This window comes from Podarcis muralis, chromosome Z, assembly GCF_964188315.1.
Source record: "Podarcis muralis chromosome Z, rPodMur119.hap1.1, whole genome shotgun sequence".
NCBI lineage: Eukaryota > Metazoa > Chordata > Lepidosauria > Squamata > Lacertidae > Podarcis > Podarcis muralis.
In genome coordinates, this window is record NC_135673.1 from 25,413,137 (window position 1) to 25,428,304 (window position 15,168).

The following is a 15,168-nucleotide window of genomic DNA, read 5'->3' on the forward strand; positions in this document are numbered from 1 at the left end:
GCTTTTCTGCGAGGTGGGGGAATTCCCCCACCTCCTAGAAAAGCCAGCAAAGCCGTGCAGCCCCTTTAAAGAGCGCACGGCTTTTGCCTGCTTTTGCGGGAGGTGGGAAAATTCCCCCACCTCCTGCAAAAGCCCGCAGGAGGGAGAAGGGACTGACTCGGCCAGTCAGTCCCTTCTCCCTCCTTGGGGAAAAGCCCCCAAGAGCCGCTCGCTCTTTAAAGGGTGCGCGGCTCTTGCAGGCTTTTCTGCGAGGTGGGGGAATTCCCCCACCTCCTAGAAAAGCCAGCAGAAGCCACGGAGCCTCTTTAAAGAGCGCGCAGCTTTTGCCTGCTTTTGCGGGAGGTGGGGGAATTCCCCCATCTCCCGCAAAAGCCCACAGGAGGGTTGGAGAGTAGCGGGAAGGCGTCGCGCGCCTTCCTGCTGCCCCCCATCCTCTGGGGCTGACGATGGGGGAAGCGCTGCTTTTCCCCCCGCCAGCCTCAAAGCCGGGTTGGAGAGTAGCGGGTAGGCATCGCGCGCCTTCCTGCTGCCCCCCATCCTCTGGGGCTGGCGATGGGGGAAGCGCTGCTTTTCCCCCGCCAGCCTCAAAGCCGGGTTGGAGAGTAGCGGGTAGGCATCGCGCGCCTTCCTGCTGCCCCCCATCCTCTGGGGCTGGCGATGGGGGAAGCGCTGCTTCCCCCCCCCCCCCCGCCAGCCTCAAAGCCAGGTTGGAGAGTAGCGGGAAGGCATCGCGCACCTTCCTGCTGCCCCCCATCCTCTGGGGCTGGCCCCCCCCCCCCCGCCAGCCTCAAAGAGCAGACTCTCCTGGCTTCAGCGGAAGCAACGGGAAGCCTCCGGAGCGCAGGCTTCGGAGGCTTTGCCTTGCTATCACTGAAGCCAGGGAGCCTGCATTCGCTCCATAGGACGCACACACATTTCCCCTTCATTTTTGGAGGGGAAAAAGTGCGTCCTATAGAGCGAAAAATACGGTAGTTCTTTATAAGTAAGCTGGAACTGAACTAAACAGCTCAGCCGGCCTGCTTTTATAGGCAGCCGGATGTCAACATTGTCACAACCCAGGGTTTCCCGCCTAAATAACAACAACAACAATAATAATAATTTATATCCCGCCCTCCCCAGCCGAAGCCGGGCTCAGGGCGGCTAACAACAATAAAACAGTACAACAGTACAACAGTACAACACAACACAACACAACACTCTAAAATCATTCATTATAAAATTAATTTAAATCAAACCAATGGCAACCATTGGGCCAGAGCTCCGCAAAGATTGCCGAAGGTGGGAGTCAGGCTGTGCCCTGGCCAAAGGCCTGGTGGAACAACTCTGTCTTGCAGGCCCTGCGGAAAGATGTCAAGTCCCGCAGGGCCCTAGTCTCTTGTGACAGAGTGTTCCACCAGATCGGAGCCACAGCCGAAAAAGCCCAGGCTCTAGTTGAGGCCAGCCTAACCTCTCTATGGCCTGGGACCTTCAAGATGTTATTATTTGAAGACTGTAAGTTTCTCTGTGGGACATACCAGGAGAGGCAGTCCCGTAGGTACGAGGGTCCTAGGCCGTATAGGGCTTTAAAGGTTAAAACCAGCACCTTAAACCTGATCCTGTACTCCACCGGGAGCCAGTGCAGCTGGTATAGCACCGGGTGAATGTGATCTCGCAGCGAGGACCCCGTAAGGAGGTAAATTAACTGATGTGGACCTGAGTGAAACTATATACAGTGGTACCGTGGGTTAAGTACTTAATTCATTCTGGAGGTCCGTTCTTAACCTGAAACTGTTCTTAACCTGAAGCACCACTTTAGCTAATGGGGCCTCCTGCTGCTGCCACGCCGCTGGAGCACGATTTCTGTTCTAATCCTGAAGCAAAGTTCTTAACCCAAGGTACTATTTCTGGGTTAGCGGAGTCTGTAACCTGAAGCGTATGTAACCTGAGGTACCACTGTACACTATACCCCTGGTGGCCAGGGTGAAAACTTCAATACATAACAGTTTCTCCCCATGTGGCTGACACAGCCACCTCAGAAATTAAATGTAAAATATTAATATCAGTATCTTCCTACCTCCCAAGGACAGTCACACAATTGCCTCTGTCCTTCCAACGGCATCACTGGCTGGTCCTTGGAGACATTTAATACTGCTTTGGTTACCTAGACAACTCACTCCTGGACATTAATTCAAGAGTGAAGAAAATTCCTCAGCCTGAGAGCCCTAGTGGGTAACCTTCCAGAGTTCACATGCCTGTGATGGGTAGGTAAATGGATCATGGAATCACAGAGCTGAAAGGGACCATGAGGTTCATCTATTTTAACCCCCTGCAATGCAGGAATCTTGTGACTCTCTCTGTATGTACAGGAGGCTACCATCCAGCTATGGAAAAGTAAGAGGTGTTCATCCAGGCAACCAAGACGCATTATTACAGTTCAATAACATGTCTGCCAGCTTGGCAAAACAACTAGAGGAAAATGTGGAGCAGTGTCAGTAGAGGAGATGGGGGGAAAGCATGTGGAGATTCCTGGGGGCTGTACAAAGAGGCCGAGGGGGGCACATTTGGCCCCAAGGCCCAAAGCCCCTGACTCTTGCTTTAAATACTGTCAAAGGTCAAGCTGAAACGCCCACTGCACATGCCTATTCCATGTTCTCTTCGCTTGCAAGATCAGTTTGAAGACTGCAGCGTCATTTAATGTTCTGCAGTATTTCTAGTTCCAAATCGGGGGCATCATTTGTACATTCAGTTATGGAGGAGAGGGACAAAAGAAAAAGAAGTGACCTTGCTATTCACTGCCATTCCTGGTACATTAAGCCGGTGCATTTCCGCTCACCTGCAAATGTCAGGGGCAAGGTGTCTGCAAGGTTTACCCTGAAGCTCTGCCTAGAACAGGTGCCGTCTCCAGCCCAAAAGGCAGCAGCAGCAGCAGCAGCAAAGAACAAAATGCTCAGTTCGCCCCACACGGCATTCCAAAATAGCACAAAGATCAGCGCTTCTCAGTGTGCCAAAATCTTCTCTGTGCATTAATTAAAAGGCAACTGCTCTTTCATTGAGGACAACCTGCTCTTCTCAAACTCCAAAAGGTAGCCAAATTCAGCAGAACTAAGACCTTTTGCAAAAGCATCTAGGTCTGCTAAATTTGAAATACATTAGGCACTTTGAAGGCAAAAAACCTTTTTGACTGAGAGAGGGCCATATTTAAGCAGTGAGAAGCCGTTGATGTTTTCCGATATTTGAGCAGATAGCTGATAATTGTGTTTATGCAAGCTATTCGTTTCTTGCTCATTTGTTTCCAAACTAGAACACATGTGGGAGATACCTCACTATAAAAATAGTAATCCTACTCATTACGTTTTCACACACAAGCTGTTGCTTGAAGTTATGCTAGAGAAAGCCAGAGTTTGACCTAATTTAGACCGATAGCTACAAGACCATGCAAAATTACAACTGCAAATAATATTTTTGCTAAATAACAAACCAAGACTGATCCTGTTTGAAACTGGTGGATTGGGAGTACTAATATTTTTTCCCCTTTTTAATAAATATTTTATTAAGTCTTATAATAAAATGACATTAACTCTAACAAAACCTACAGAGCGTTACATGCATAACTCAGTAACATACAAGCAGAAAAATGAAGCAGGGACACTGTCTATCAACTAAATCACTGAATGCATCGCCAAGGCTTGAACTATCCATGACACAGCCTCTCCATGACGAAGTATGTGTAGCTGGAGGTCTTGCATTAACATCGCTTCTGCTTTCAGAGCTGATATAGGGGAACCATACTTTGTCAAAATGCTCTTGTTTGGTTTGGCCTCTCACGACTCTTCTCCTTCTGTGAGACATTAAATGCTCAGGAAAAGTCAGATCCCAAACTTGGTTTTGGGATCAGGGATAATTATTATTTCTTTAAATGTTTGGGGGGAACAGAATTTGTAGGAACATTATTATTCTTTCATTAGTATCTATGTAGACCAGCTGCTTTGTATTAATGTAGGCCCTGTCATGCACAAACCAGTAAGTAGCCTGGGTACAAATACTCTAGACAGACAGACAAGGAGAGAAGAGGGAAACTGGAAAAGTGGGAGATGAGTTAGAGATAAGAACAGCTAAAGAGTGTGTTGGACTAGGGCCTGGAAGATCAGGATTCAAATCCCCACTCAGCTATGAAGCTTTGGTCAGAGACTCTCTCTTAGCCCAACCTACCTCAGAGGGTTGTTGTGAGAATAAAATGGGGAGGGAGAAAACCACGTATGCCAACCTGAGCACCCTAAAGAAAAGGTGGGCTATAAATGTGTTAATAAAGAACAAAGTAAGTGTGAGCAAGAGAACAAATGCAACACAATTGAATATGTAAACTGAGCTAGAAGTGAATGAGGTTGCATGATCAGGGAGTCAAGAAACAGAGTTTCACTTGACAGCACCTTCTTTTCAGAATTTTATTTCATCATTTTCTCTTCCTTGTTTAAAGCTGCAATTATTTTTTTAAAAAAAATAAGGAGTGTGTCCAGCCCAAAAGGGGTCTGAATGGAATTTAATGAAACTCCCTGGACTGAAAAGGCTTATTAGACTCCCATTTAAAATTATGTAAGAGGACAAAACAAAGTGTCATGTCCCAAATCCCACTGTGATGCATGCACCCAAATAATAATTCCAGTTTAACTGCCACTTTCTACAGTCTTGTGTAAATCAAGTGATTCTGTGTACATAGCAGTTCTCCAAATATTGGGAAGTGCTTATAATGAAGCATTAAAAGTGTTGTACCTCTCTCAAGCCATTCTTCTTTTAAAAGGTACTCAGTCACTGTACAAATAAATACACCTACTTTTCCTTACGCGATTTTCAGCCCCTTTTTTTTGACAAATACCCAAACGTACTTGAAAAATGGGACCTTAAGTTGAGCTCTTGCACAGTTAGATTTGTGCAACCACCTCCCACACAGACTACAGCCTAAAAGACATCAAAAAAGTTAAGCTTCAGGTGACAGGTTAGGGAATGCTTTAGAAATGTCTCTTTCAAGCATTGTGACAAAACTGTTTATAAAGTGGTGGTTTGAATGTTTACAGGTAAGGAGCTATGAAGCAACCTGCTTTGCTAAGTGCATTTTATAGAACAGTGTTTGTGCAGAAAAAGAAATTCACTGCAGGTACCTGCAAACAAAGAGATTTTAAGCTCTTTCTTCTCTTTCCTTTGTTGTTTCCATGTGACAAATTCTAGACTGTAAGCCCCTCAGGGCAGGGATCTGTCCCTTTGTACTCTGCAAAGTGCCACGTACATGGTTGATACCACAGCAAAACCAAAAAACACTTCTGCGCAGGGGTGACTAAGTTCTGGCCCTCCAGATGCCGTTGGGACTCAAACCCCATCATCCCTCAACAATAGGGTGTGTGGACCGTGGCTGAAAGGAGCAACATTTGGAGAACCAAGGACTTAGCCATCTTTGCTTCAAAGGACTTCAAGGCTTGGAAGATGTATGTGCCGCCCCATACACTCCACTTAGCATCAGAGGAACATTTAGGGGAAGGGTTGGAACTCAATGGTAAAGCATCTGTTTTGAATGCAGAAGGCCCCTGGTTCACTCCTGGCATCCTAGGCAGGGCTCCTGAATAAAACCCCAGAGAGCAGTCAGTGTTAGAAACTTAGCTATGAAAGCTAGGAGCTAAACAGCACCTTAAACTTTAAACCTAAGGTTATGGGCGCAACAACGAAATGTCTGGGCGTTGTTTTTTTTATAACAAGAATACAAAGCTGAAAATGAATGAACTGCAGGTAAAATATCATGTCCATTTTTCACACGGTCTAGTTCTTCCCCTGACCATCACCCCCAATATTCTTAAGAGCAGGGGTAGGCAACCTAAGGCCCGTGGGCCGGATGCGGCCCAGTCGCCTTCTAAATCCAGCCCACAGACGGTCCAGGAATCAGTGTGTTTTTACATGAGTAGAATGTGTCCTTTTATTTAAAATGCATCTCTGGGATATTTGTGGGGCCTGCCTGGTGTTTTTACATGAGTAGAATGTGTGCTTTTATTTAAAATGCATCTCTGGGTTATTTGTGGGCCATAGGAATTTGTTCGTTATTATTTTTCAAAATATAATCCAGCCCACCACATGGTCTGAGGGATGGTGGACCAGCCCACGCCTGAAAAAGGTTGCTGACCCCTGCTTAAGAGGGTCTCTTCTCCAGTCTTCAGAGAACAGCTGGAAGTGGGGAGGCAGTTTTAATCTGAAATCTTAGGCGCAGTACTACGCCCAGAGCTCAGAAACTGCTTGCACTAATGAAATTCCCTGTTGCAAAACACGCCTAGAACAATGGGAGCTTCAGACACTGAGAGCAATGTAGGTTGAGCTGGATGGATCAGTGGTCTAACACAGTAAAAGGCAGCTTTCTATGTTTGAGGATGGACTACAGCTCAGTGGTAAACCCTCTCCAGGCAGAGTTGGGAGAAAGCCTAATTTGAAATCCTGGAGAGCAGCTTCTTATGTTCTAGGTGCCTTGTTCCAGGCACCTCTGCCAAATAAAGTTTGGCACATGTCTATTAGAAGTAAGTAGGTGCCAAACTAAATCTTGGGTTTTACAGACAGGTTTTGGACTAAACCGAATTTGTATCTGATTTTGGTTTGGGCCTTTTGTTTTTGTCCTGCTTTTTTGTTTGTTCATTTTTCTTCCCATTATCTGCCCTTCTTTGCTTTTTTGTGTGCTGTATTTTTTCTGCTGGTTTTAGTGCGGTTGTTTTATTTATTAATGTAATCAAACTTTCTGATGACTTGTTTTATTTGGTGATGGAAGCTGCCTTACGTCACTATTGTTTTAAATAAGATGGGAGGATTCAAGGTTTTAGGTAAAAAAGACATGTAAAAATTTCACAGCTTCTTTCTGGCAATGAATGAGCCACATGTAACTATAATGTAACTAGGGACGCGGGTAGCACTGTGGGTTAAACCACAGAGCCTAGGACTTAACAATCAGAAGGTCGGCGGTTCGAATCCCCGTGACGGGGTGAGCTCCCATTGCTCAGTCCCTGCTCCTGCCAACCTAGCAGTTCGAAAGCACATCAAAGTGCAAGTAGATAAATAGGTACCACTCCAGCAGGAAGGTAAACGGCGTTTCCGTGTGCTGCTCTGGTTCGCCAGAAGCGGCTTAGTCATGCTGGCCACATGACCTGGAAGCTGTACGCTGGCTCCCTCGGCCAATAAAGCAAGATGAGTGCCGCAACCCCAGAGTCGGCCACGACTGGATCTAATGGTCAGGGGTCCCTTTACCTTTAACTAGAATGCTAATAATTCCTTGCGATGTTTGAAATGATGCTACAACCCTGAATAAGGATGAGTACAGTAAAATCACTTTCTTCCCCTCCAGGAGCCTTGGGATGACATCTTAAGTGGGTATCTCCTTTGCTGCAAGAAATGCACTGCAAATTTCGACCTAATGGGGTAAATGTAAAGGTAAAGGGACCCCTGACAACTAAGTCCAGTTGCGAACAACTCTGGGGTTGCAGCACTCATCTCGCTTTACAAGCTGAGGGAGCCGGCGTTTGTCTGCTCCGCACACAGTTTTTCCAGGTCATGTGGCCAGCATGACTAAGCCGCTTCTGCCGAACCAGAGCAGCACACGGAAACACCATTTACCTTCCTGCTGGAGTGGTACCTATTTATCTACTTGCATTCTGACGTGCTTTCAAACTGCTAGGTTGCCAGGAGCTGGGAACGAGCAACGGCAGCTCACCCCGTCGCAGGGATTTGAACTGCCAACCTTTCAATTGACAAGCCCAAGCGGCACAGTGGTTTAACCCACAGCACCACCCGTGTCCCTATTGCAAATGATGCACCCACTTTAGCTTCCATGCATATGACATCTTTTGCCACAGTAGCTGCATGGGCAAGAGTGGGAATAGCCCACATGCTGCCTTCAGATGCTGTGAGTTCCCATTATCCTTGACCATTGCCCATGACGACTTGGGGATGACAGTAGTACACAATATCTGGAGGGCACTACATTTGCTATCCCTGGGCAAGAGTCTGGGAAGGGCTCTGCAGAAACCTTTTCCACTAAAATTAGTTTCAGTCCAAAGTATGCAACCAAACCATTCAGCTTAATTATCCAGGCCAATGACTAGCCTAGGTTTGGATTTCCAGACCATGTGAGACCCCATGAAAATTATGGATTGAAGTGACAATGTCTATTCAACATACTGTCAGGTAGAGACAGCAACTGACCTAAGCACACTTAGCTAGGAGTAAGCCCCACTGAACCTAGTGTGGCTTACTTCTAAGCAGACATGCAAAGGATTGCACTGTTATTTTTTTTACTCAGCATTACAAATAGGTCCACAGTTATTAGGCCACCAGCACATACAAACACATATGTAATACATGAAGGGATAGAGAAAAAGACAGCTAGGTATTTAAATCTGTAACTCCTTGTTACCTTGCCTTGTTACCTGAAGGCAATTCTCACCCAGTGAAGGCAAATGGATATTGACAAGCCTACATTAAATCTATGGTATTTATACTTATCACTTCAACCCGACTGAAGCTGTAGTCACAACACAACATATATAGTTGCTTATAGAGCCATAACTGCTGGTTTTCGTATTTCCAAATGCAAAACTAAATGGTTTGTATCCAGTATAAATCATACTCAAAGTAGACCTATTGAAATTAATGGTCATGACTAACTTAGGTCCATTAAGTTCAATGGTTCTACTCAGAGCAGAACTCAGTTAGAGACAACCTAAGTGTTTCCTTCTCTGTCCTTGCATCATCTTTGTTACCAAATGTCTTTTGCATTAAGGCACAATTCCAAACTCATTAATCAGTTCCTTTAATCACCAACTTAAGACTGAAACAAACTGTAGAGAATGTTTTACATTATGCCCTCTTTTTACCCATATTTCTCCCCCCCCCCCCCTGCATCCTGTTCCATTTGCTTTTAAACATCCAGCATGAGGAAGAGCGTCTAGGTATCTCGAAAGCTCAATTACCACAATGTGAACTTTGGCTGGCCCTAATTGAAAGTATTTTGCTACCGCTCTTGTTTCAAAGATTCCTGCCTGGAAATCAGAAGCAGAGAGCTGAATGAAACAGCTACTAATAAAATATAAAGGAAAAGAAATTGCATAGCCCCCCCCCCAAGACATAAACAGCTGAAAAGTCCACTGCTGCCTGAAAGCTGCTCCCACACACACTCTTCCTCTGTAAGAACTAATTTGTCTGATTTCAGTGTTGTCAACATAGATCATTTAGTCCAAGATACAGTATCACAACAGGCCGTCTTTAAGATATGGGGGCAGTTCCCTTTGTAGTAAAGGCAGAAGCTATGTTTTTCTTGGCTACTTTAGGCTCAGTAAGCAGCTGTGGTTGGCAGCAACTCAAGCTTTATTTGCTTATCAGGAGTTTGGCGATAGTCCCATTGATGCAATTAGAATTGTAATTAGTGAGACCCATAAACTAGTAACATAAACACTTCACCACACAGCCTAGCCTAGAAATGCCCACCTCACATTCATAGGGTATTATTTTAGCTAGAAGTCAACCATTCCCAATTCTTTTCCCCCCTATGGAAAAATCTAAGCTTCTGCATGTTCAAAACTAAATATTTCCCTGCCCAGGAAAGCCCCCATGATGCCAGTCTTATCTTTGGGGTAACAAATATGGCTCTGCCAGGGTTTTGAATATAATCTTATTGCATGCCACCATTTATTATACATTAGCTATTTATTTTATCTTGATGCTCTCTTTTTTTGTAAAGTACCCTAGAAGCTTTACTGAAGGGAGGTAATATATAACATAAAATAATGTTTGCAGTAAGAAGAGCCCTGATGGATCAGCATTCCATTTCCTAGAGTGCTTAACTAGATAGTTACAAGAAGCCAAATAGCAAAACTTGAGTGCGATGATGCTTTCCTCCTGGTCACACTCAGCATCTGTTATTCAGAGCTGGCATACTGACTCTGATCCTAGAAAACACAACACCGCTAAGCAGGATAATTTCAAAGGAGTTCATTGCCAAAAACGAAACCTTATCCAATCAGAGGTGCCAACTTGAATAAAACATTGGGAGGGGCAGGTAAGCCCTACACCACACAATCATTCACAAGACACACACACACCATTTGAATGGCAATACCCATTAACTTGGGGGTAGGGGCCTCAAATATTTTAGGAGAGGGCTGAAGGGACCTTGGCCCCTAGGAGTTGGCTCCTATGATCTCCATATCTGGAATGAATGCCTATTATGCTAATGAGCTGTTATACCATCTACTCTTATCCCTGAAAAAAAGACAGATATTTCTAGGAAGATTCTGTTTCCAGTGTGACTAAACGAAAGGGGTCCAAAGGCTTTTTTTTTTTTTTTTTTGGAACAGTATTCCTCACCTGCATCATCGTAACTACGTGGCAGGGATTCAGCAGGTAGATGACTGTCTTGGAAGCAAACTTGAATCCCACTTCCAATCCAAAAGTGAGGCAGAAGAACACCAGCAACAGGTTCTTCCCTATGCTCTCCTCTTTCTTCCGAGACTGAGCAAGCAGGTCCACCACCTCCTTGGAATGGGTTCGCCTGATCTTCTTCAGGGACACCACCACCTCCAGAACTCCCACGCATAAGAAGATCAGGGTCTCTACCAGGCGCTGTTGCCAGGGAAGGAAGGCAGCACACTCAGGACCCCCGTTGCCTTCAAAGCTTGGGTCCACCCCACCGTACATCCAGTCCAGAAGATTGGAGAAGCTGTAACGACTCATGGCAAACCCCTTCTGTTCCTCTTCTGCTTGGCCGTCCTGGAGAAGGTGGGCGCTTGATGAGATCAAAGCTAATATGCTGTTTGGGTGACGAAACATGAAACAGAGAAGAGTCCTTATCAGCAAGTCCTCTCCCTTCCACTTGTGAGACACAGAAAGGAACTAGACAGGTGATCCTCAGCTCTCACTCTAGGGTGCTCAGGTAAGAAGCTAAACAAACCTGTGGGGAGGATAGGAAGTGAAACACAACTTAATTATCAAACCAGAAAACAGGATAAAGAAAGGACGCATAACAGAACCAAGCTCCCTGCTCTCTCTTCCAGCAGAAGGCCCAGTCAGCAAACTGTTGCTTTATGACCCTAAAAGAGCTTTGGCAACCTGTCACAATCCAGATGTTTTGATCTACAATTCTCAAGCCCAGCCAGCAAGGCCTCTGGAGGCCACCTGGTTGGCAAAACCTGCCTGAAAACCCCAGGCACTATGTAACCGGCACACTGTGTACAAACACACACCAGGTATAAACAAACACACAGTGTGCCGGTTACATTGTGTCTGGTTGCCCAGGTTTCTAAAGAAGCATGGCTGGTAGTACCTGGGTATATAAAATAACCACACAAAAACAGCGGTGAGGGATATATATATATACCCCCCATACTCCCTCTCTCTCTCCTGCATAAATGATTTCCGACTCTTATTTCTCTATTTGAAATATTTCACAGCCACTCTTCATCCAATGGAATCCGGCGCATCTGCTACAACAGGCACTACAATACACAAAGCAATGCAATAAAACAACATCCTTCACAGTAAATTTGTGGAGGGAGAGGCAACAAAAGGCCACAGGAACTAAAAGTAAACAGAAGCAACATTACCTTCTTTTTTTAAAGAGCCACGGCAGGTTTTGGGGGTTTTTTAACCTCTTTAACTCTGCACGGCTCCTTTCTCCCTCAACCCGGCTAAGCTCCCCACGCAAAAAAAAAAAAAGAAAAAGGCGCTTCGCCAACGCGATGTGGTTGCCGAACGAGATCGTGAGCAACCACAACCCTTGAAGGTAGGCCTGCTCGCTTAATCACCACACTTTCACCAAATTCCCGCGAAAGAGGGAAGCGGAAAGGGGGCGAAGAGAGGGAGGAGGGAGCAAGAGGTGAGCAATTTATTTATTGAATTGAAGAGTTGGAAGGGACCCCTAGGCTCATCTAGTCCATTTATTTCCCTCCCCCTCACTGGCGCCACGCTCCGCCTTCCCCCACTTCCGCGCGCGCGCCCCCCTACCTTCTATGGAAGTCCCCCCGCAACTCTTTCTGCCTCTGGAAGGGGCTAGCTATAATCTCCCCTCCCCGGAAAAAAGCTGTGCTTTCTGGTCCTCTGCCTCCTCCAGCGAGACTTCCCAGCGACGTGGTGCACCCCTTCCCTCCCAGTACCTCAAGGGAAGGCGGGAGCGAGGGAGGGGGCGGGTCGTGGCGGTACTGCAGGCCCTCCCTCAGCTCTTGCCGGGGCAGGCGCTACATGAGGAAACCCAACAGCCCGGCTCTGGGTTGCAGACCGGAGGAGGAGGAGGAGGAGGCGCAGCGGCAGCAGAAGTGGCGGCCAGCGCTTATCGGCTCCCCTTCCTCAGGTGTAGCCCGGAACGCAGCTGGGGCGCAATCTGCGCTCTGGACGACGCCGCCGCTGCTGCTGCTGCTGCTACTCTCTGCTCGCCTCTTCCAGGAGAAGACCACCACCATCACCACGCCGCCCCCACCACAGCATCACCCCACCGACGTGCTCAACTAAGGCTAAAAAATGGAAGGTGCACCCCGGATTGGTTGCGCGGGTCTTCCCGCTCCGCCTCTTAGAAGGCGGCTCCTGTGTTTCCGCGCTGCTGTTGCTGCCCCCTTTTCTTCTTCCTCCGCCTCGCTTCCACTTGTCGCCTCAGTCAGCCCGTCACTACAGCGTAAGGAAAAAAGGCGGAGAGGCGCGCTTTGCCGCGCTTGCTCCGCGGGCTCGCTTTCTGCCCAGTCTTTGCCTCTCCGCTGCGCCGCTTGCGAGCGCAAACGCAAACAGTTCCTCTGGACTGTGTTGTGTTCAACTGCCTTCAGTGGGGCTTAACTTCTGGCAAATGTGTGTAGGTGACAGCAGCCTCAATGTTCCTCTGTGCTTTCCGCAAAGTGTTTTTAAAAAGAAAAACTAAAAACCTCCCCAGAAACAGCTAGCACCAAATCGGTGGCCCTCGAGATATTGCTAGGCTCCAACTCCGATCGCTTCTGACCGTTGGTCATGCTGGTTGGGGATGGTGGGAGTTGAAGCCCCAAGGGCATCTGGTGAGCCACAGGATCCTTTTCCCTGAAACTGCATTTCATGGAAAGGGGTTCTAGCCCAGCCTTCCACCTAACATGCTGGATTTCTAACTGCAGGGCTGGTGAGGGTTTTTGTTTTTGTTTTTTTTTTTGACAAGCAGACGCATACCTAGGGGTTGGCCAGGTTGCCCCCTACCAAAAGTGCAGGCCAAGGATGTGTGTGCAAAAATGACACCTGTCCGCTCTGGCTCAGAGTGCCAATGGTGCAAGGTATGCGGGGGGAGGGGGCGCTGATACAGCTCCTTGCCAAGGGCACAAGGGAGCCTAGAATTTCATCACATCAGCCCTCTGTACATAGGAACCTAGCATGTACAGTGCTTAGAAATGCAGGTGACTAAGTGGTATATAAATGTCTTGAATAAATAATTAAATTACCAGCATAACAGGGGGAGGGATAGCCTTCTTTCTTTCAGCAAGGCAGAGAGGGGAATCTTCATCATCTGTGCAGCCCAGGAACTCCATACACACTGCCCAGGCATGTGCCCCAGGGAGGTCACTTAGGTGCTGCTAATGCAGTGTTTTGGTTTCACTCCAGGAGGCACACCCTCCATTGTCTCTGTGACAGACAAGTGCCAACAACGCTCCACTCCTGCCTTGGGTGGGGCATATGAGTAAGAACCTCTAAGGAAGAAGAGCACAGGATCTGGACTACTTATGCAGGCAGGTAGCTAGCCCACTGGGCCACAAACAGCTTTTTTCTTCTATTGCTGTAGGAGGCAGTAATCTCAGCCCCAAAGTTTTGAGATTTAGCCACAAATCAAGCTTGCCTGCTAAGCCTCCTTCTAAAAGTTCTTAGCTCCATAGTAGAAAGGAAAAGCAACAGACTTGGCAGTAGGATTTTTTATAAAATAAAAAAGGTGTAAAGGCTGAATGGCTTAAATCTCCCTACCCTACATGTAGACAACCAGCAGCTACAGAAACTCCCAGTAATACCAGTGAGGCCTGCAGCCTAGGAAGAGTTCCAAGGACTAGACAGGAGGGTTGATGGGCCATCTTCAAGAGGAGGTTTTCCACCCCGACACACAGGACCTAACCTAGCACAGTTGCATGGTCAACAGTGTACTTTAAATCCTGCGGAGAAGAGCTTAGACTTAGCATCAAGATAACTGGAAACCTAATATAATGGTCATTAGGAGGCTCAGAAAGAAGGTATCCACAGAGAAAACATCCGTAGTGATAAACAATATTGTTTTATCACTAACAGAGCGACTTTGCAGCATCAGATATCACTAATGATATGAATAACACTTGAGGCAGGCTCCGTGTATCCAGTCTTGTACTACAGTGAAAGGCTGGCTGCTATTTCAGCTAAATACAAAAGATGGCACATGTTCCAGCTATCACTTTTCGCCAGGAATGGCCCCTATTTTCATGTATCTTTCTCTATTGAATTGCCGCCCCAGTGCCACGGTCACTGAGCTACATTCACATCTGAGCCTTCACCTGAGTACACCCTTGCAGTCTTCTTAGAACCAAATGGGCACCCCTACACCCAAATCTGGATTTTTCCACCATATCATTCTTGAGGTCAAGGTGGCAAAGAGGAGAAATGTGAATCAAGGCACAGCCGGGGTTGCAGTGGAATGGATTATCAAGGGGGCTGTGGTGGGAACACTTCAGGCTGCCTTTGGAAGTCCTGCAATTTCTAAATTGTATGGGGTTCCTTGCAAGGCCCCCTGCTTCTTCCTCAAAGGTGATCTCCAGAACATCCGGGTTGGGTGGGATCCTAGCAGAAATTAAGGAAGAGCCACAGTGCATAACTGTTATTAGAGTAATTGGCCGGGGGCAAAACCAGAGGTGGATGGCTCTGCCTACTGTTGCTTCTTGCTGCACCTACCATTGCCGCCCTGCCATCCAGTGGCACCAACTGCTATTACTCTTTCGCAGGCTAGGTTTGCTTTCAGACTACCGGTATTAATCTTTGTGGGCTTATTTTTCAAGGATGGTGTTCTTGCCACAGTACTCTGCTAAGGAATTATTACTCTTAAAGACTTGTGGAGCTGCTTGCAGTTTAACATAAACACTCCTGACTCTTGCTGCTACATTCAGAGCCAAGTTGCTGTTCCCTATTTGCAAAGCTTTTCTCCTCATTGGTTAATCTGCAACCTTCCTA

At 46.8% G+C, this 15,168-nt stretch overlaps 1 protein-coding gene across 7 annotated transcripts in view; it reads right to left on the reverse strand.

The window, feature by feature from the left end:
- The window catches only part of TMEM164 (transmembrane protein 164), a 56,211-nt gene extending 43,585 nt beyond the window's left edge, over window positions 1-12,626 (reverse strand). Inside the window, exons 1-2 of one of the 7 annotated variants that reach the window (XM_028714290.2) lie at window positions 12,515-12,626; window positions 10,357-10,939 (exon numbers count right to left, since the gene is read on the reverse strand). In XM_028714290.2, coding sequence (XP_028570123.1) covers window positions 10,357-10,818 — 462 coding nt within the window. In that variant the 5' untranslated portion in view covers window positions 10,819-10,939; window positions 12,515-12,626. The other 6 variants (XM_028714292.2, XM_028714289.2, XM_028714291.2 and 3 more) reach the window with 6 other exon arrangements.
- Window positions 12,627-15,168: the final 2,542 nt, after the last annotated feature.